This window comes from Lepus europaeus, chromosome 4 (assembly GCF_033115175.1).
Source record: "Lepus europaeus isolate LE1 chromosome 4, mLepTim1.pri, whole genome shotgun sequence".
NCBI lineage: Eukaryota > Metazoa > Chordata > Mammalia > Lagomorpha > Leporidae > Lepus > Lepus europaeus.
In genome coordinates, this window is record NC_084830.1 from 51,761,617 (window position 1) to 51,784,697 (window position 23,081).

At 37.9% G+C, this 23,081-nt stretch overlaps 1 protein-coding gene across 1 annotated transcript in view; it reads right to left on the bottom strand.

Annotated features, from left to right (window-relative positions):
• The window catches only part of SLC26A7 (solute carrier family 26 member 7), a 132,133-nt gene that overhangs the window by 60,763 nt on the left and 48,289 nt on the right, over positions 1-23,081 (bottom strand). Inside the window, exon 4 of the mRNA XM_062189506.1 lies at positions 4,794-4,958. Coding sequence (XP_062045490.1) covers positions 4,794-4,958 — 165 coding nt within the window. The remainder of the gene's footprint in view (positions 1-4,793; positions 4,959-23,081) is intronic.

Below are 23,081 nucleotides of genomic sequence, written 5' to 3' on the forward strand. Positions count from 1 at the left end.
TTAAGGAAGGAAATAAAAACTTCCAAGAGGCATAGTGGTATATATTACCAATCTTGCTTTTTGCTCTTGGGTTTAATGTATAGAATGGAGCATAATGATTTAGTATAGTACTTACAAAAAACCATGCCAGTGAAACTAGCTTTGCCAGATTTATCATAGGCAGAGACACTGGCGCCATCTCAAAGAAATCCACATGTGCTAATATGAACTAGGAATTTTTATAATTTTTATTGTGCCTTTGGGGAAAAAATATCCTATGTAATAAAAGATACTTCACCATTTCCCAATTTTAAAAAAAAATCTTTTCTTTTAGAGAATTAAATTTTCCCCTTCTAACTGTGTTGGTCAAATATTTGAACATGAAGGATGACAAAACAAAAGGTTTTAACTGATAAGACAGGATGTCAAGACAGAACAATACTGATTCAGATTATTTGTAAATATTTTATAGCACTGTATAATTTATTAATTGATATTATAACTTATTATAACTCCTACTGGGATCAGTTGACTTTATGGAAATACACATAAAAAGCTTTAAAAATTTTCAAGTTACCTTTTTTTTAAGTTGCAAGAACAGACATAACATTTTATTTGGTTTTTGTTTAAGAGTCTTCTATAAAAGAAAACTAGTAGTATCTATTACTTGAGGTTCTTTTTAAAAATGTATGATTTGTTTTGCCCAAATATTTATTACTGGTAAGAAGGACAAGAGCATCCATTTAATTAATATCAATTGTCCATGTATTTCATTTTGAAAATGAGTCCCTAAAGGTATAGTTATCAATTTATAAAACAGGCAACTGGAAGAGAAAGATATGAGGTCATTTTCTCAGGTCAAGGCTAGAGCTATGATCAGAATCTGGACTTCTCTGATTCTAAACTTCTTTCCCCTATTGCTTCTGTCTATGAAAAAAAGAAAGAATCACCAACAATTCTCAACCTGATTGTATGGACTCTAATAACACCACCACAGCTAAAAGATAACCCAGAGAAAAAAAAGTAATTTTTACTCAACATACAAGCAGAGAAGTTATTACTGTGTTCATCAAAGCTCACTAAAAAATCATCAGAATTTTAAAAGAAATTTAAAGACGAGCTAGAAGAGCAAAGGGAAACATAGTTTAAGTGTGAAAGAATTGATTGTGTTGAATAAGAGGATAATCGGGGCTAATTATAGCCACTCATTTAGGATTCAACGGGGTCATGACCATTATTCTAGAGGATCCCTCTGAATTTACAGAACCCAGAATTTTTGGTGGGCACTCAAAATGCTAAGGGAAAACCTCAGAAGAGTAAGAGATTTCTGGAGAACTCACCTCCTGAGGAAATCAGCTCATGACTTTCATCTAAAGAGAAAGAGTGGACCAACCACCTAAGCTTAGCAGCATGTGCAAGTTGCAGAAAAGGGGAAGGTACTACACCATGCCCTCACACCTTCTGGAGATCTCTTCTAGAAGACACAACTGATGACATACTACTGCCTGTCTTCATTCAAATATCTCCTTAGAAGAGTCCTACTTGGGGCCGGCACTGTGGCTTAGCAGGTAAAGCCGCCACCTGCAGTGCCAGCATCCCATGTGGGCGCTGGTTCAAGTCACAGTGGCTCCATTTCCAATTCAGCTCTCTACTATGGCCTGAGCCCCTGCACTCAAAAAAAAAAAAAAAAAAAAAAGAAGAAGAAGAAAGAAAGAAAAAAAAAAGTCCCATTGAGAATACATCACTACCTGTATTCATTCAAGTTGTTCCTTAAGGAAATTCCATTGAAACAAGAACACGGGGCCGACGCCGCGGCTCACTTGGCTAATCCCCCGCCTGCGGCGCTGGCATCCCAGGTTCTAGTCCTGGTTGGGGCACCAGATTCTGTCCTGGTTGCTCCTCTTCCAGTCAGCTCTCTGCTGTGGCCCGGGAAGGCAGTAGAGGATGGCCCAAGTGCTTGGGTTCTGGGCCCGTCTGGGAGACCAGGAGGAAGCACCTAGCTCCTGGTTTCGGATAGGTGCAGCGCACTAGCCGTAGCGGCCATTTGAGGGGTTGGGGGGTGAACCAAGGGCAAAGGAAGACCTTTCTCTCTGTCTCTCTCTCTCTCACTGTCTAACATTGCCTGTCAAAGAAAAAAAAAAAAAGAAGAAGAACACCAGCCAACCTGGGGACAAAAATAAGTGTCCCATCTTAGACTATCAGGAGTTGCAACTAGCTCACTGCACAATCTTCTAGACATTAATTTTTGTTCCAAGGAATATCAATAACATATTTACTGTCCTTCATCAGTCTGAGTAGCTTTCAAAAATAACAGTGGTGAAAACCCAGAACCATATTCGAAAAGTAAAAACATCCCCTAGGTTCTTTGATCTGACAGTCAAGGTAGCTCTGTGCTAAGCCCAGATCTGCTCCTTCAGGTACCATCTACATTATTTGGAGCAAGTGCAGCTCTACATTATCATTCTGTAAATCTTACCTGAACTACACCAAAGCATGCTTTCCAAATGTCCCTGTGTAACATATCCATGATGCAGGATTTACTTCTTAATCTAATGCTGATATTGCAATATCAGCATCCATTTTGACACATTTGGGCAAAGAACCAAAGCACTGTTCATATCTGATAGCCTAACAGGGTAAGGTCTGTGACAAGGAAAAGAGACACTTTTTTTTTCATTTTTCATCAACACAAAACATAGCAGTGTACCCCACTGAAGATCTTAAATTTAAATTCAGTAGTCTAAAAAGATTTCTAAATCTGTTTTTGTTTCTGTTTCAGTATTAAATCTTGTAAAAGAGCTGCAAAAGTCCTACAGTGTTTGACATACAAAATCAAGATAAAATAGGTTGCATCTTACCTAACAACAAAACAAAATGAAAAATAAAATCACACGCAAAACGCTAATTAGGATTGTCAACAGAGAAAGCTAAAAGATCTATGTCACACCCACATCAGATTATCCTGCTTGTTTAACCCATTTTATGAAAAGAAAGATGATTGTGTATGCAGATGTTGCCAAAGATACTAATTTGTAACCTGCAGGCATTTCTCAAAGCTGCACATGATGGAAGTCAAAACAGAAGCTATCACTGATTTGGTTCTGTTGTGTAGACTGGTGTCACAGAAAGTCTTAACCCTCACCCATCACCTGACAGCTTACAACTACTTTGGTCTGTTTTTGTTTCAGCTGGAGCTTAGAATTATATTGCTTCCTAGGCCTAGTTCCAGTGTTCTTGTTTGGTTTTTAAGCTTTCTTACAATGAATGAATCACTGAGCCGGATACTACCTAAGAAACAAAAATTCAGAACAAGCTTCCAGCCCTGTATTGGCAATTATTATTTTTGCTAACTATCATCCAATCAGAAAAACACACATTTAAACCCATTAATATTATCTCTTCACATTTCAAACTGGCAACTTTTAAAAACAGTAACAATATAAGATCAGAGTAAAATATTAGTGGGTAAAACGTTTCAGACTGAAATTTAGCAAAATATTATATCCTTTTGATCCAGTAATCCCACTATGAATAATTTATCCTAATGAAATAATCAGTGACTCAACAATAATATACAAAAAAAGAGGATACTCATGGGCCCACATGTAATAGGAAAACACTAGAAACCATCTTCATACCTGGAGTTATATTAGTAAATTATCATCCATCCATGTATTAAGCTATCATTCAATCATTAATACTCAACATATTCTTACTATAAAACATCAATGTTATTTAGTATACATCAATGCATAAAATTAAGTAAAATAAAATTTGGTTTTCATCAAGTTTGTTAATAAGACATTCTTTTTTGATAAAGTTCCTATAGGATATAAGTTCCTGAGCAGCATAGGTTTTAGCTCAACTTGAAAAAGAAACCTAGAATATTGGAAAGTGGTTATAAAATATGGTGGAACTGCTAGATGTTTCTTACATTCAGGAGTACTTTTCCCATTGTTGTTTGTTTTAAACCAATCTCTTGATACTTTAAAAATAATGTTTAAAAATGTTTTTATGTGGAAGGCAGAGCAACAGCAAGAGAGACAAAAAGAGATAGAGGGGGAGAGAGAATGAGAGAAAGGGAGATTTTCCATCCACTGGTTCACTCCCCAAAAGCTCAGAACAGCTGGAGGTGGGAGAGGCTGAAGTCAGGAACCAGGAACTCCAACCAGGTTTCTCATGTAGGTGTCAGGGACCCAAGTACTTGAGATAGTATATGCTGCTTCCCAGGTGTGCATTAGCAGACAGGTGGATGGAAAACAGAGGTGGGATTCAATACTAGACATTCAGATAGGGAAAGCCAGCTTTCCAAGCTTAGAATTACTCATTGTATCACAACTCCCACCCTTTCAAGTAGTTTTTTTTTTTTCTCTCAATTGGGTGGTATTTAATTGCTGACTATCTGCAACAGAGACCCCAACCCCTAATTTTGAACAGGTTCTGATACAACCAAACCATGGTCCACATAAAGGAAATTGGTAGGATCTACTGTCATACAGGGCCATAATTGCAATCCATGACTTCCATTAGTAGCTGGCAACATATTGGCTTCAAAATCATTCAAGCCATGTTTTTCTAAACATGGCCCAAATTATATCATATTCAATTACACGTTGTAAGAAATTGTTTTTAAAATTAGTAGTTATTACTCATTAAACTTATACCTTAAATCACATTTAATATATCTTGTAAAATTTTATTTAAACTCAAGCCACTTTAATATATAAACATCTCAGTATTGTAATTAGCCCAATTCTACTTTGTGAAACATACACACCCAAAAGTATATAAACAATGACATACAGAAAACTCACATAAAAGAATCCAAGTGGTCCAGATATATATGGTATTTTCATTCCCAAGAGATACTTGACTTGTGAAGTCACTACATGAGTGGCAGCCCCCGTCGTCATTGCGCTGATCACAGGTTCTGTAAGCAGAAACGTGGCACTGCCCAGTTGCAGCACAAACATGGTCACCTAAGAGCACAAAGAAAGGGTCAGCTGCTAACTCCAAATAAAATTTCCCATGGTTCCTAGAGAGATTAAATCCAACACATTTCAACTTCATTCTAGACACAGAGAACAGATTTTGTAAAATTTATATGTTCAATACCTTAAGTTCTCTTAAGTATATTATTAGTTTCCAAGAAAGTCCAAATATTATTGCATAAAATTTAAGTATCTCAATTAAAGTTAACACAATATTTTTTAATATTGACTTTTCCTTTTTCCTCTTTTCCTATCCCTACATTATAAAAAGGGAAAATTGGGGCCAGTGCTGTGGTGCAGCGGGTTAACGCCCTGGCCTGAAGCACCAGCATCCCATATGGGCCCCGGTCCTAGATCCAGCTGCTCCTCTTCTGATCCAGCTCTTTGCTATGGCCTGGGAGAGCAGTAGAAGACAGCCCAAGTGCTTGGGCCCCTGCACCCACGTGGGAGACCCGGAAGAAGCTCCTGACTCCTGGCTTTGGATTGGGACAGCTCCGGCTGTCACGGCCAATTGGGGAGTGAACTATCGGATAGAAGACCTCTCTCTCTCTTTCTCTCTCTCTCTCTGTCTCTGTCTCTCTCTCTCTCTCTTTCTCTCCCTGTCTCTGTCTCTCTCTCTCTCCTCTCTCTGTGTAACTCTGACTTTCAAGTGAATAAATAAATCTTAAAAAAAAATAAAAAGGGAAAATTAAATCAGTTAAATTTGATATCTGTAGAATAAAATGCAAATTTGTATTCCTATAAATGTATTTTTAATCAAAAGGATATGATTTACTACTTTATTTTTTTAATTAAACTTTTATTTAATGAATATAAATTTCCAAAGTACGGCTTATGGTTTACAATGGCTTCTCCCTCCCATAACTTCCCTCCCACCCGCAACCCTCCCCTTTCCCGCTCCCTCTCCCTTTCCAATCACATCAAGGTTCATTTTCAATTCTCTTTATATACAGAAGATCAGTTTAGTATATATTAGGTGGAGATTTCAACAGTTTTCCCCTATATAACAACACAAAGTGAAAAAAATACTGTTGGAGTACTAGTTATAGCATTAAATAACATTGTACAGCACATTAAAGACAGAGATCCTACATAATATTTTTTAAAAAAATTAATTAATTTTCTATGCCATTTCCAATTTAACACCAGGTTTTTTTTTTCATTTCCAATTATCTTTATATACAGAAGATCGATTCAGTATATAATTAGTAAAGATCTCATCAGTTTGTACCCACACAGAAACACAAAGTGTAAAAATACTGTTTCAGTACTAGTTACAGCATCACTGCACATTAGACAACACATTAAGGACAGATCCCACATGGGATGTAAGTACACAGTGACTCCTGTTGCTGACTTAACAATTTGACACTCCTGTTTATGGCGTCAGTAATCTCCCTAGGCTCTAGTCATGAGTTTCCATGGCTATGGAAGCTTTTAGAGTTCGCTGACTTTGATCTTATTCCGATAGGGTCATAGTCAAAGTGCAACAAGATGGAGGAATCTGGAAAACATCATGCTGAGTGAATTAAACCAGTCCCAAAGAGACAAATATCATTTGTTTTCCCTAATCAGTGACAACTGAGCACCAAAGGGGAAACCTGTTGAAGTGAAATGGACACTATAAGAAACAATGACATGATCAGCTCTTGTCTTGACTCTAGATGTACAATGTAATACTTTATCCTTTTTAGTATTTGCTGTTGCTGTTGTTGTTGTTGTTGTTCTAGTACTAGTGGTTGAACTCTGTAATTAACACACAATTATTCTTAGGTGTTTAACTTTTAACTGAAAAGTGATCCCTGTTAAATATAAGAGTGGGAAAAAGAGAGGGAGGAGATGTACAATTTGGGACATGCTCAATCAGACTTGCCCCAAATGGTGGAGTTAGATATGTGCCAGGGGATTCCAATACAATCCCATCAAGGTGGCATGTACCAATGCCATCTCACTAGTCCAAGTGATCAATTTCAGTTCACAATTGATCACACTGATAGGTCTAAGAGTCAAAGCGATCACACAAACAAGACTAGTGTCTGCTAATACTAACTGATAGAATAAAAAAGGGAGAGAAGGATCTAACATGGGAAGCAGGATACACAGCAGACTCATAGAATGGCAGATGTCCTAAACAGCACTGTGGCCTCAGAATCAGCCCTTAAGGCATTCGAATCTGGCTGAAGAGCCCCTGAGAGTATTGTAGGCATAGAAAGCCAAGATACCATGGAAAAGAAAAAAAAAAAGAAGACCTAAATGAAAGATCTCTGTGATTGAGATCCCAGTGGAAAGAACGGGGCCATCAAAGAAGGAGGTACCTTTCTCTGATTTACTACTTTACAGTAGGCTTAACATCTCAAAAGCAATGGGGCCAGCACTGTGGAACAGAAGGTTAAGCCTTCCTGCAGTGCCACCATCTGATTTGGGAATCAGTTCAAGGTTGCTCCACATCAAAACCAGATCCCTGTTGATGCACCTGGGGAAGCAATGGAAGATGGCCCAAGTCCTTAGGCCCCTGAACCCACATGGGAGACTCGGATGAAGCTCCTGACTCCTGGCTCCTGGCTCTTGGTTTTGGCCTGCCCAAACTCCAGCCATCTGGGGAGGGAACCAGTGGATGGAAGATCTCTCTCACACACACTCTCTCTCCCTTTCTCTCTCTGTATTTCTGCCTTTCCAATAAATAAATAAATATTTTTAAAAAAATCTCAAAAGCACAGAAACAATAAAAATATTCTTTAAGTTTTTTCCAGCTTCTGGAAGCATACTGTTTGACCAGATACTTCATCAAACAACTCCAGTAGGCTAATATTTAATATGAAGATATTAGGACTTATTTGTTCAAGGGTATGACAAGAAGTTCCTGAAAAAACAGATATAGTCTCTTTTAAAAATATTTATTTATTTATTTGAGAGGTAGAAAAAGAGAGACAGAGAAGGAACTCCAATCCTTTACTGCACACCCCGAATGCTCACAACAACTGGGGCTTGGCGAGGCTGAAGCCAAAAGTCAGAAATTAAATAGAGGTTTCCCACCTGGATAGCTGACACCCAGACACTTCACATGCTGCTTCCCAAGATACGCATTAAGGGGAAGCTGCCATTGAGGAAGAAGCCAGACCTTGAAACCAGAAACTCCAATATCAGATCTAGGCACCTTAAGCATTAGGTTAAATATCTACCCTTGTATTATATTTTAATTCCATTTTTCCTCAAAATTTTTGAAATACCCTTGTATTTGAGGAAAACCAAAATGGAGATAAGGTAAAGGTATATGTCTTAAGAAGCCTAGAAATCAGGATAAAAATCATTTTCTTTAAATATTTCTTTAGTACTCCTCACCTCACCCTCCATCCCAAAACTACTTTAGACAAAATCATAAACTCTGAGTACAAGCTGTGCACTGAGCTCTCCTGGGCAAAAGGTGATGGGAAGAATCGTAAATCCCTCTGTGACTCGCATCACTTCAATGATGCGTGTTCTTGTTTTGCTGAAGAGAGGGCTTTCAGAAGACAGTCCATTCTCACTTACTATAACTGTGTGAATTCAGTCACAGAAACTGAAAAGATAAAATTGCCTATTTTGAAAAGAACATTAAATTAACTTCATGATGGAGTAGAAAGTATTGCTATGTTCCTAAATCTGTATACATGAAATACATGAAATGGGTTTACTTTAAATAAAATATTTTACAATTATCTTCATGAGTATTCATTAACTGGAAAAATTAAACAAAACAGGTCAAGCCACTACAACCTCTTAATACGTTAATTATAATATTTAGGTGTGGTCATAAAATTATTGTCAGAAAATGAGATTAACTATTAAAGAAGTCAGAAGGAAGAGTAGCAATGAGATCTCCTTTTACCAAGAGGTCACCGTCTTGCAAATGAGAAGTAAATAGTGCTATCTTGTACCATCAGAGCACAAATTACAAAATACATTACTTCCATATTGTAATTATACTGCAATTCCCCTAGGTCAAACTAATCAAGCTCTGAACTTGTGTTAGACTATATTTTCCTGGACTGAAGACTGAAAGCCAATGTGCTGACCCTAGAGTTCTACCACATCCTGGCTCCGCAATTAAATAAAACCCACTGCAATTCTCCAGGTCTCATCATTTATAAATTATGAGAGTGACGTGTGGCCTTTGTCACTTACATAGTTGTAAATTTGGAATAATACATGAAAGGACTTGGAAACCTGTAAAATATGCAGGAACATATGAGGCATCATGCGCATTTATCCAATATGGAAAATCTGCCACCCGTTTTGAAACTGTAAAAAGGGTCACATCGCAGTTTCTAACTCTTGAAAACTTGAAAGAATTTATCAGTGCAGAAGGAAATATTTTTGAATTGTTTTCTGTGTAGAGTGACCTTTTATTCAATATGTAATAAAGAAAAGAATATGTGTTGCCAATGTAAAAATCAAACCATCTACTGTCAGTACAGGAAACCAAAGCAGCAGTTCTACTATAAACATTATTCCAGTAACTTTGCCTCAGTTTGTCAAAGAAATGTTCTGGAGGGAATACTCAAGCTAACAAAGAATGGATACAAGTGGCACACAGTGATCTATTGACAACTCTTATTTCACAGTCTGCTGCTTTTCATCCTGAAAACACAATCAGAAAACATAAGCATTGAACTAGTTAGTCCCAAGTATCTTTCTGTTGTAAATCAGTCCCAAGTTAGGACATTAACTCTTACAGTGATGAGGATGAAACTAGCACATGATTGGGGTAAGATGAAAACCAGAGAGCTGGATTTTCCTTTCAGCCAAATGCCCCAGATAAGTAATACAAATATTTGAAATTGTAAAGCCTGTTTGTACATATGGAATTTTACAGATGCATGAAATGTTGGAAAGTTCTTATCTGTATACCAAGTAATTTTTTTAAAGATTTATTGTTTATTTGAAGAGTTACAGAGAGGCAGAGGCAGAGACAGAGAGAGATTCCATCCACTGGTTCACTCTCCAAATGGGTGGGCCAATCCAAAGCCAAGAACAAAGCACTTCTTCCAGGTCTCCCAGAGACCTGGAAGCACTGGTGTGGGGACCCAAGCACTGGGGCCATCTTCTACTGCTTTCCAAGGCCATAGTAGAGAGCTGGATCGGAAGTGGAGCAGCTGGGACTCAAACCAGCACCCATATGGGATGCTGGCACTGCAAGCAACAGCTTTACCCGCCACACCACAGGGCTGGCCAACAAGGTAATATTTTTAAAATTGTGTTTCTTTCTTTTATCTGAGAGGCAGAGAGACATAGATAGTGCTGAGTGAGATAGACAGATGAAAAGAAGTTCTCACATACTGGATCAGTCCCCACATGTCCACAATGCTTGAGGCTAGACCAGGCCAAAGCTGGAAGCTGGTAATTCAATCCAGATCACCTATGTGAGTGACAGGGAGGCAAGGATCCAATTATTTGAGCCATCACCTGCTTGCTCCCAGGATATGTATCTGCAGGAAGATTGAATCAGGAGTGGAGCTGGGACTCAAACCCAGGCACTCCAACATGGGATGCCAGCATTCCAACATGCAACTTAACTACTAGACCAGATTCCCACCCTTGCTAAGTATTCTTAACTTTCTCTAATTTAATAATAAAAATTGGGGGGTATAATAAATAAATAAGCTAATGAAAATTTATCTTCTGTTTTTCATTTGTTTCCTAAATTCCAGTGCCTATTTAGGTTCATGAGTGGCCATGCCCAAGAAATAAGTTACCTAACCAAACGTGGTCACCAACCACTTCCAGCTCAATCAGTATCTTCTAGCAGCAGCTTCTTTGTCATTTCCACAACCTAAGAGTTACAAACAAAAGACTTCCCAAAAAACTACAAGATATGAAAAGATTTCAATCATTTCAAGTGTTGAAACTATGGAAACTTACCTTATAAAAAATTGAGAAAAGATAGAATATCCTCTTGTAAAACATTCAAAGACTCAAAATTCTTTTGTAATACTCTATTTGCACATTTGTATGCTCTTAAAAAATCCTCGCAGCAAGGGACAAATCCCTAACATGGAGAGCTCTTGATTCTGAAAGGTCAACAAGTCCCTTAAGACCTCATTTTTGATACACACCACTGGGCACATAAGGATGACTGCAAACATTTGAGATTTAACTGAGAAGAAATTATTCTATTAAATCACAACCTTCTGCATAACCCAAGAAAATGGTGGGTATCTTTTTTTTTTAAGATTTATTTATTTGAAAGCCAGAGTTATGTAGAGAGAGAAGTGTCAGAGAAAGAGGTGTTCCATCCTCTGGTTCATTCCCCAATTGGCCACAACGGCCAGAGCTGTGCCGATCCAAAGCCAGGAGCCAGGAGCTTCCTCTGGGTCTCCCATATGGGTGCAGGGGCCCAATCATTTGGGCCATCTTCTACTGCTTTCCCAGGTCATAGCAGAGAGCTGGATCAGAAGAGGAGCAGACAGGATTCAAACCGGCGCCCGTATGGGATGCCGGTGCTGCAGGCGGCGGCTTTAGCCAATGCCACAGTGCCAGCCCCAATGGTGGGTATCATAAGAGAGAGGACAAAGGGACAGTGGGAGGAAGACAGATTTAAAAATTCTTTATTATCCCCATTATCCAGCCCCTAAATTTCAACAGTTCATTCACATTGAATTAGGGAGCCAGCATAGAGAGACTGTATGCATAGTTCAAAGGTAGCAAGTTCAAAGCAATACAGGCTTTACATGAGGGTCCAACAGATTGAACTGTGTTTATCTTCAAAAGTAGGTATGTGAAATCGGGGTTTTCTAGAATATTTTGTTTGGAGACCTGGTACTTTAATTTTGTATCCATGTTGAAACTGAACCCCTATTATGTAAAAGCAGGACTCGACCTTCAGTCTGTCTCCCTTAGTCCAAGATGCCCTTGCCTGTCCGTCATCGAAAGGAATTCACTGACTTGGAGTAATACTGCTGGTCTTACAGGGTTCTAATCACTGGACTCAAGGAGTCACTTGCTTGGGGGGGATTACAGGTCCAGGCAGAATATAACTGCCACCTTCAAGTAACCCTCAGACCAAATGGAGCCCAGCTGGCCATCAAAACTTCCTTAAAGAGCATGGCATCACTAACCAGTCAAATGAAGATCATGAACAACACTGACCAACCAGAAAACTGGACATGAGCTGATCACACACCTCTCAGCCTCAATTTCAATAAGTAAGTACATTCATCCCTAACTCCTCAGGTAGCCCAAGAATTAAACAATAGCTGCCCAGCTCCTTGCTCTGCGCTTTGACATAAATACCTACTTTCTTCCACCACCCCAATGTCAGTGACTGCCATTCTGCATGTCTAGCAAGCCGACCCAATTTGGGGGTTCTACAGCAATATCTCCGAATAGTTTGGGGTGTTGCTTGGCAATAATGTGGGGGATTTTTCTAAGCTAATGACTTAATAAACAGTCACATCAGCTCCTTTCACTAATGATATGGATGATAATCAGTCTAATTTAGAAACCCAGTTCCCAAAACTTGGCCATGTAGCATTTTATGAGAAAATAAATTTCAAACAATATATTTCAGCTGTTTGCAGTAATGTTGATGTTCTGGGCTAACGCTGAAAACCTCTGACGTACATTATCAAGGTTCACTAGCATGATGCTATTTGGTAATGCTTAAATAAACACCATGTGTTCTATATAAATTGAATGTATCTCAGATTTCAAGTCATATTTGCCTAGTGCCTTCAAATACTTACAGGGGAAAAAAAGAAGAGTGCATAGGAAACAACTATATTACCGAAGTGGATAAAATATAGCATGGATTTCAGGTAATGTTGATTTTTCTACAATCTGGCTCTTACATTATACCAACTAACTTGTTTGTTTATTCAATGAATATTTATTAAATAGCTGCCAGAGGCCAGGCACAGCATTGTTGTAGAATGCAGGGAGAGAGATACAGTTCGCACCTTAAAAGACTGTATAAAGAAAGTTGAAAAGGTAATGTTAGGACTGAGGAATGTTAACTAGGACCATAAATAAGGATATAACTTTGCAACATAAAGTCTCAAAAGCTGTTTAAGTGAGACCTAAAATTTTAAAAAGCCCTGTGTTACTGAGCAGTGTAAACAGGTTTAGAGAGAGATAAATTGTCATGACATTAGGATAAGAGTTGAGTGCTGCAAAGGGATATGGCAGATAAAGCCTCTAAGTGACCAGAGGACTTGAGAAAAAATTGTATCAAATGGATACATATGAAGTTTCATGTTGTGAAATTCAGCATATAAAATCCTTCTCCATACTGTGCAGTGATAAAAAAGATAGCTATCAATTCTGCAAAGATACAACTGAATCTTAAATGCATATTGCAAGTAAAAGAAGTCTGAAAAGGCTGCAAAATGTATGATTGTAGAAAAGACAAAACTATAGAAACTGTAATAGATCAGTAGTTTCCAGGGAGTTGAGAATGGAAGAATGTATAGGAAGTGAAATATCTGGAATTTTTAGGATGATGACACTAGTCTGAATGATACTATAATACATATAATACATATAATATACTGTAATATATATATGACACTACGTATTTATCAAAACCCATATATTTTACAACACAAAGTAAGTCTTAACATATGCAAATTGTAAAACATTATTTAGGAGAGAAAAATCAAACAACAATTAACAGCCCAAAAAATGAAAGAATGTGGAACAAATGACCATGTAAAAGGTTAAGCTAGAAGAATAACGCTTCCAAATTTCAAAACTTACTACAAAGTTATAGTAATCAAAATTGTGTGATACTGACATAAAAACAGATGGATAGGCCAATAGATTAGATAGCCTGAAAATAAACTCTTACATGTAAGGATGCTTCAAAAATTTCATGAAAATAGAATTTAAAACTAGGTATACTTTGGTATAAAACTTTTTAAATCCACGCATAGTTTTTTTCATAATATCCATTTTTATGAACATTCTGAAGACTTCTCATCTATGGTGAAATGACTTTTGACAAGAAAGACTATTCAGTGGAGGAAAGGGTTGTCCTTTCAACATTTGGTGCTGGAAATAGGGCACAATACGTGCTAAAGAATGACAGCGGATCATTACTTCACATCATATATAAAAATTCATTTAAAATTGACTAAACTCCTAAAAATAAAATGTAAAACTATAAAACTCTTACAGGAAAAAGAGGGAAAAGCTTCACAATATTACATCTGAAAATAGTTTCTTTAGATATGATTCCACAAGCACAAGCAACAAAAGAAAAAATAGACAAACTGAGCTTCATGAAAAATTTAAAAATTTGTGCATCACAAGACATTAGTAACAGAATAAAATGGAAATCCACAGAATGAGGAAAAGACTTGCAAACCAAAAATATCTGATAAAGGACTGGATACTAAAATACATAAATAATTAATACTAAACAAAGTCAAAACTGTCATGATCTTACAAAACAAGAAAAGATGACAAAAGGGAAGACAGAACAACTGAAAATGTAATGAAGCATTCTGGATATGATCCTGGAACAGAAAACAAATTAGGAAAAAACTAAGGAAATTTGAATATAACATTTAGATTTCAATTAATACTAACTAGATCTGGTTTATTAGTTGTGACAAATATACCATACTAATGGAAGATATAATTGAGGAACCAATCTGGGGTATGTGCCAACTCTATGTGCTATCATTGCAACTTTTCTTTTTTTTTTAATTTTTTTTTTTTTATTTTTTTGACAGGCAGGATGGATAGTGAGAGAGACAGAGAGAAAGGTCTTCCTTTTTGCCATTGCTTCACCCTCCAATGGCCGCTGCAGCCGGCACAGCTCGCTGATCCGAAGCCAGGAGCCAGGTGCTTCTCCTGGTCTCCCATGCGGGTGCAGGGCCCAAGGACTTGGGCCATCCTCCACTGCCTTCCTGGGCCATAGCAGAGAGCTGGCCTGGAAGAGGGGCAACCGGGATAGAATCCGGCACCCCGACCGGGACTAGAACCCGGTGTGCCGGCGCCGCAAGGTGGAGGATTAGCCTGTTAAGCCACGGTGCCGGCCTCATTGCAACTTTTCTACAAATTTTAAATTATCCCAAAATTAAAGTTATTACCAAAAAAAAAGGAATAAAGAAAAGAAAACCTTCTCTACCTCAAACACAGAATTACAGTTGAATAAACAGTTTTCAGAAACAAGTAAGCTATGCATGAGGAGGTCTTGAGTCTTGTAGACATGGGTGTGCAGAAAAAAGACTCTAAGAGGAACGCCAAGCGGCTGCATTTCAGAGGTACAGCATGTGCATGAGTACAAATAATCACACCAAGGCAAAGATACAAACAACACAGGTACAAGAGATAAATACAAAACTTGCCACTGGATTTCAAAGTAGGGAGGGATTACTGCAGGGTAGAGTTAAAACTGTGCCTTGACACTTGAGGAGGAATTCAAGACAGAGAAACTTTTTGGAACCATTCTAAAAAGAGGGGTGAATATGAAGCAGCTCAGCATGGGACTTGCTCAGAGGACAGAATTGCCAGTTCAGAAGGGGCAAAACTAGCCAAAAGGGAGTAATAGAAAATAACTCAAGAAATTTTGAAGTCAGAATATAAGCACCATAAAGCAGTAAAAATGAAGTTTTGCAGCAGTGGTGACATCACTCTTCCATATGCTTATTAAACACCTAATTTTGCCAGGAAGCATGCTGCACACTGGCTCACACATCAGCTGTGCTCTGGTAGGATTGAGGTAATGAAAGAATGTGGAACAAATGACCATGTAAAAGGTTAACATAAGAAGAGTAGTTAAAGGACACAGGTATCTAAGCTAGACAGTAGGATTGAAGAGCAGAAACATGAGTTTGGGACATAAGACTACTTGATAGACCAATTAATTAACTACATAGGAAACCCAACTGATCTTTTATTTTACTTTCGTTTACTGTGAAATGTATCAGAAATTTACTAGACTTAGAATTATTTTTATTTGGAATACCACATATGGTGGAGGGGGCTCCACAGCCTTCTCAGTCCTCAGCTTTTTCAAGAAAATTAGCTCTGATGCAAGCAACAATGACAGTCTGACCTGCTCGGGATGGACAATTGCACTGTTCTTCCCTCCTTTCTGCCCCAGCTAAAGAAAATCAGAAAAGGCATAAAGTAGGAAGATGGAAACATGGCATTACTAAAAAACACAGGTGAGTAGGAAGTTGTAGGAGCTTCATTTTTCATCAGGTATGAGGGTAATTGTGAGAAGTAGGAGATTTTATTGACTCCAACTCTACATTTGAGATAAATGGCACTAACAAAATGTATGAAAAAATTAAAGAATTTTAAGTTTTGTTGCTTCTTCTTAACTAAGAACTCTGTTATGGTTTTAAAAGATATAGACCCATTTCACATCTTCCAGGAAAGGAGAGAGAAAGTAATAAATCTGAAAAGGTTTAAAAAAAAATCTCAACTTAACATTGGTTATTTAACATGGTGATGATGCCACTAACATTTAATTGACCTTTTTCTCTTCAATTTATTCAACTCACATTTATTAAGTACAGCTGCTGGAATTATACAGATAGACAGTTTCTGTTCTATAGAGATTCACAGTCTAGAAAGGGAGACAAGGACGTAAAACTTGCTTCCTGATAGATGAGGCAGTTCTGTGACAGAGGACAAGGAGCAATGTCTTGTGGGAGCAAACAGGAAGAATCACTTATAGCGCTCTCCAGAGATGTCAGAGAAGATTTCCCTAAGATTATTATATTTATTGAGTTGAACCTTGAAAGACAAGGAGGAGACACATAAGTAGTATAAGGAAGGGTCTTGGAAGATTAGAGAATGGCAGATACACAGTAGTGAGGCCAAGAACATAGACCCACCACATCACACATGCTTCATATATGGGCTGCTGCTATAAAGCAGGTAAAATATGGGAAGAGTTAGTACAATGCGTGGTCCTACACATTGCTAAATTAAGTTCCCTTGCTTTCTTTCTCACTACTAATTTAGTAGTAGAGCAGTTAAGAGGATATATCCTGGAATCCAATTGTTCCTCTGCTGATTTCTAAATCCAAGTCTTTATCCCCAGAAACCTTTTATTTAAGGAATACAAACTCCATGCTTTTCATAAATACAACATTAGGAATATAGTGATTTTTCCCATTTTACCCGCCCTCCCACCCACACTGCCATCCTTCCTCCTCAATCTCCTATTCCCATTCTTATTTTTTACTGATATCTATTTTCAACAATCTTTACACAAATACAGTTAACTCTGTACTCAGTAAAGAGTTCAACAAATTGTTTTAAAAAAATGTTACTCAACAGTTGAGACAAGGGCTGTTCAAAGAAATTGCATCTTGAAGCATTAATTTTGCTTCTATAGATTACCTTTATATGCTCTATTAGTTATCACAGAACAGGGAGAACATATGGTATTTGTCCTTTTGGGATGGGCTTATTTCACTAAGTATGATGCTTTCCAGGTTCATCCATTTTGTTGCAAACGACAGGATTTCATTTATTCTTATCACTGTGTAGTATTCCATGGTGTATATATCCCATGATTTCTTTATCAAGCCTCCAGTTGATGGCATTTGGGCTCATTCCATATCTTAGCTATTGGGAATTGAGCTGCAATAAACATGAGATACATTGAAGTTCATTTATTTGGTGCCTTTCCAATTTTTGTTGTAGGCACCAATTGCTATAAACTTTCCTCTTACATTGGCTTTTGCTGCATCCCATAAGTTTTGATATGATTTATTGTCATCTTCATTCGTTTTCAGAATTTTTTTTATTTCACTTTTGATTTCTTCATTCAGGAGCATGTTGTTCAGTTTTCCTGTGTTTACACATGTTTTAGAGATTCTTGAGTTGTTGATTTCCAGCTACATTCCACTGTAGCCAGAGAAGATGCATGAGATGATTTTGATTTTTTCTTGATTTGTTGAGACTTGTTTTATGGCCTAGCATGTGGTTTATCCTAGAGAATCATGAATTGGTGAGAACAATGTGTATTCTGCTTCTGTAGGATGAGAAGTTCCGTAGTTATCAGTTAGGTCCATTCAGTCCATTGTGCCAATTAACTGTGTTGTTTCCTTGCTGATTTTCTGTCAGGTTGATCTGTCCAGTGCTAAAACTGCAGCACTGAAGTCCCCCATTACTATTGTATGGGAGACTATGTCTCCCTTTAGATACATTCACATTTCTTTTAAATAGCCAGGTGCCCCAAATTGGGTGCATATACATTTATTATAGTCACATCTTCCTATTTAATTGATCGCTTACGCATTATATAATTCCCTTCTTTGTTCTTTTTAACAGGTTTTCTGTTAAAGTCTATTTTGTCTCATATTAAGATGGCTTCACCTGTCCTTTTATTTTTCCCATTAGCATGGGATACCTTTTTCCACTCTTTCACTTTCAGTCTACATGTATCTTTGTTGGTGAGGTGTGTTTCTTGTAGGCAGCAAATAGATGGGTTTTGTTTTTTAATCCATTCAGCAAATCTGTATCTTTTAACTGGAGAGTTGAGGCCATTTACACTCAAGGCGACTATTGTTAAGTAAGGATTTGGCCCTGCTATTTTTCCATAAATATTCCTATTGTTTACTTTGGATTCCTTTTTACTTTTAATAGGAGATTTTCTGCCTTCACTCTCTTTCATAGTGATGACCATGTTTCTGTGTTTCTGTGTGTAGTTTATCCTTAAGCATCTTTTGTAGGGCTGGATGAGTGGTGACAAATTCTTTAAATTTCTGTGAAGGTCTTTATTTCACCTTCATTCATAAATGAGAGCTTTGCAGGGTACAGTATTCTGGGTTGACAGTTTCTTTTTTTCTCTTAAGACTTTGAATATATCTTGCCATTCTCTCCTTGCCTGTAGGGTTTCTGATGAGAAATCAGCTGAGTCTAATTGGAGATCCTCTGAAAGTAATCTAACATTTCTTCACACACATCTTAGAATCTTTTCTTCGTGTTTTACTGTGGAATGTTTGACTACAAAGTGTAGTGGTGAAGACCTTTTCTGGTCATGTCTATTAAAACTTTTATGTGCTTCCTATACTTGAATGTCCCTTTCTTTCTCCAAATTAGGGAAGTTTTCTGTAACTATTTCACTAAAACCGCCATCTAATCCATTCTTTCTTTCCAGGCCTTCAGTTACTCCTAAGACCCATTATGTTGGTTTATTTGATAGTATCCCATAAATCTCCAACACTATTTTTTAGTTTTCTTATTTCTTCTTTTTTTTGGTCTGACTGAAAAATTTCCAGAGATCTGTCTTCTAACTCAGATATTCTTTCTTCTGCCTCATTGAAGGTTTCTTAAGGTTTTCCACCGTATTTTTTATTTGTTCTAATGAATTCTTCATTTCCAATAATTCATTTTGGCTTCTCTTTAAAATCTCAGTTTTGTGGGAAAATTTTCATTCATATCATGTACAGATTTCTTTACTTCATGAATTTGCTTCTGATTATTTCTAAATAATCCTACAATTAATTTTTTTTGGATTCCATTTCTGGCATCTCATCAATCTCTTCATCTTCACATGCTAGTATTGAAATGTGTTCTTTGGGGGATTTTGGAAGTGTCATGTTGTCTTCTTTATTCTTGCTTCTTAGATTGCTGCATTTATTATTTGGCATTTGTGGTGATACTTCTTGGGTTTTCTTTTTCCCTGTGATGGCTTTTATCTTTGAACTATGCCTCTGTGGCTTAGTGGAGTGCCTGCTCTTTCAGTGAATACCCTGAGGCATGTGCTTGGTATAGCCAGGGAGCTCTAAGGTGATTGGAAGTGTCTAAGGTAACACTCAAGTTGGGCTTAGTAAATCACGCCCCCCCCCTTTTTTTTTAAACAGAGGGGAGGTTTGTTCAGCTCTGTTGGCATAGTCTCATGCTCATCTCCTCTCCTCAAAGGAGACCAATGACTGGGTTCTAGTCCTAGTGGGTACAATTTTCATCCATGCTGCTACAAGAACCAAACAAAAGATCCACGCGGTACTCAGTGTAAGCACAAATCCCTGATCAGGGAATCAGGGAGCCCCAAGCATGTGGAGCCTCCCACAGTGACTACCTAAGGACCCACCAATACTCTGCATCCTCCCACACAGCCACAGTGTTTTTACAGTCCTGGTACACAAGATATCCACCGTCACAAATACACAGCCCCTGTCAATTCTTCCAGCCAGACTCAGGCATCTCCTCTCAGCTGGTTGCTGGGCACACAGACATGAGCTAGAGCAGCTATTCTGTATGTCCAAAATGCTACCCACCCTCACTTAGCTGGCTACAGGATGCCAAAGATGGGTGGTCGGGGGGGAGAGAAACATGTCCCCTTTTTTTCCCTCTTAGTTGATAGATATACTGTCCCCCACAGGGCTCCAATCTGGACTCCAGCAAGGCTCTTCTTGCAGCTTTGTCAGAATTAGCTTGGCCTACTGCAGTATGGTCTCACTTCACTCCAAAGCTGGTGCTGAGGCTCTTGTCTACTGGGGTTCTAAGTTGTGCACATCCACACCCTGCAAATAGGTCCATAGTGTCCCTCTAATTTGTGTGGAGTTTCCTCTGCCGTATTCTCCCTAACTCTTCCCTAAGACTGCACTCTCTCCACTTTTTTTTAAAACTATCTTCCCCTAGACTAGAGCATTCTGCCCCCAAGTCTTTTTTTTTTTAAGATTTTATTTATTTATTTGAGAGATAGAGTTACAGACCATGAGAAAGAGAGAGAGAGACAGAGAGACAGAGAGACAGAGAGAGAAATGTTGGTTTACTCCCCAAATGGCCGCAATAGCCAGAGCTACACTGATCCAAAGCCAGGAGCCAGGAGACCCTCCAGGTCTCCCACGCAGGTGCAGGGGCCCAAGCACTTGGGCCATCTTCCACTGCTTTCCCAGACCACAGCAGAGAGCCAGATTGGAAGAGGAGCAGCCAGGACTAGAACCCGTGCCCATATGGGATGCTGGCACTGCAGGTGGAGGATTAACCTACTATGTCACAGCGCCAGCCCCTATGCCCCCTCTTTAAAATAAATCACTTTACCTCTCAATATCTTCATCTGTATGATGGGAACAATAATTTTACTTCTTTCATAAAATGTTACTGAGTACTAAATATATGAATACATAGTGTAAGTTTAGCACAAAGCTTGGCATCAGGTAGTATAATAAATGTTATTCTCTAACATGAAAGAATTTTTATAATTTTAAGAATTTATAATTGTGGGGCTGGCGCTGTGGTGTAGTGGTAAAGCTGCCACCTCCAGTGCCAACATCTCATATGGGCACCAGTTCAAGTCCTGGCTGTTCCTCTTCTGATCCAGCCCTCTGCTATGGCCTGAGAAAGCAGTAGAAGATGGTCCAAGTCCTTGGGCCCCTGCACCCATGTGGGAGACCGAGAGGAAGCTCCTGACTCCTGGCTTTGGATTGGCACAGCTCCAGCCATTGCAGCCAACTGGGGAACCAGCAATTAGAAAACCTTTCTCTCTCTCTCTCTCTCTGCCTCTCCTTCTCTCTTTGTGTAACTCTGACTTTCAAATAAATAAATAAATCTTTTAAAAAAAGAATTTATAATTGTAACTTTATTAAGTTTATTACTTCTTAGCCTCCCTAGGTACAAGCACAGCTCAAAAGATTTAGATTAAGCACAGCAATGACTTCCTGAATGTAATGTTTGTGAAATAGTGAATCATTATCAGAAAATTTAGATTATTCTACTCTTCATTATAAAGAAGGAAGTTAATGATTTTTCTGGAAAGAGCATGATGCGTTGAATACACAAGTTGAATTCATTTATATATTACATCCTTTCTATACCTATGATCCTCTTATTTAATACACTCAAATGTTTAGCACAAAACCAAAAGTGTAAATCTCATATTTAGGTCTTCAGTTGATTTTTTTTATCATTGTTGAAGATATAAGACCACGTGTTTCCAGAATGTGCAATAACACAGGTCTCCGCCGCTGAAACTCTATTCCTGGGTCACCCATGCTTGTGCAATTGTCCAACAAAGAAGCCATATGTCTCCGTGTCCCCCAGGGCAGAAACCTTATGGTTGCTTCAGAAAAGTAGAGCTTGGGAAAATTTCCAGAGGTAAGTGGCAAAGGGACAATCCCAAACTTCTCTCAGTTCTTAGAAAAAGGAATGGGCAAAATGCCCATCACAGAGAATAATAGGAGCTATGGGGGAAAGAGAACAATGGTTTTAAAGGTGTATTAACTTTTATTCAGCATTTGTTTCCTCAACAGAAATGTTCATTGATCCTGGCATTTTTCCACCTTGCCTAGAAGTTAACACTTTATTGCAATGAATGAGTATGCAAGCAATTCCTCTCTTGGCTGTTATTGTTTTGTGGCTATAAAAATTTTCTTTAATCAATTTCTCTAGATACTAAAATTGAATCAGTAACACCAAAAGACATTCTTTGAAAAATTAGATTTTCAATGTGCCTTATAAATAGAAAGTAGAAATAGAAATAAAGATCACCTCAATTAGTCACTATATTATTAATAATCAGAAATTACATGATTTATGATCACAGAAGTTCCTACTGTGGTATAAAAACAGTACAATAAACTAGAAAATCAACAATAAAGTTGTACTGAGTGAAGGAAATCAGAAAACAAAAACAAAAGAAAAAATGGATTTTTATAAAACACCAGAAAATGCAAACAGTGACAGAAAATAGATCAGTGGTTGCCATAGGTTAGTCTGGAAGTGTGGACTATCAACGGTTAAAGAGATATTGGGAGGAATGACAGTTATTTCTAGTATTTTGATAATGGCTTAATGGCCATAAACATATGACAAAGCTTATCAGTCTGTACATTCTAAATATGTGGAATTTGTTGTATGGCAATTATTCCCCAATAAAGTTGCTTTGAAAAAGCCTGTGATCTAATGTCCAACACAGAAATATACCATCTTATATTATCATGGGGGCATAAAGGCATTTTATTTATACTGGCAACATAGATGAAATTGTAAGGGAAAAGAGAAATAATTTATTTTGCCTGAATAACAATGAGTGAGAGACATTTATATTTTATGACACACACATTGACAGCTTACCTGGAATATAATGAAACCACTACAAGACCATTATTCTAGTGAGGGTGAATCTCATAATGAATGTACCATCCTCAGTGCAAGATGTCA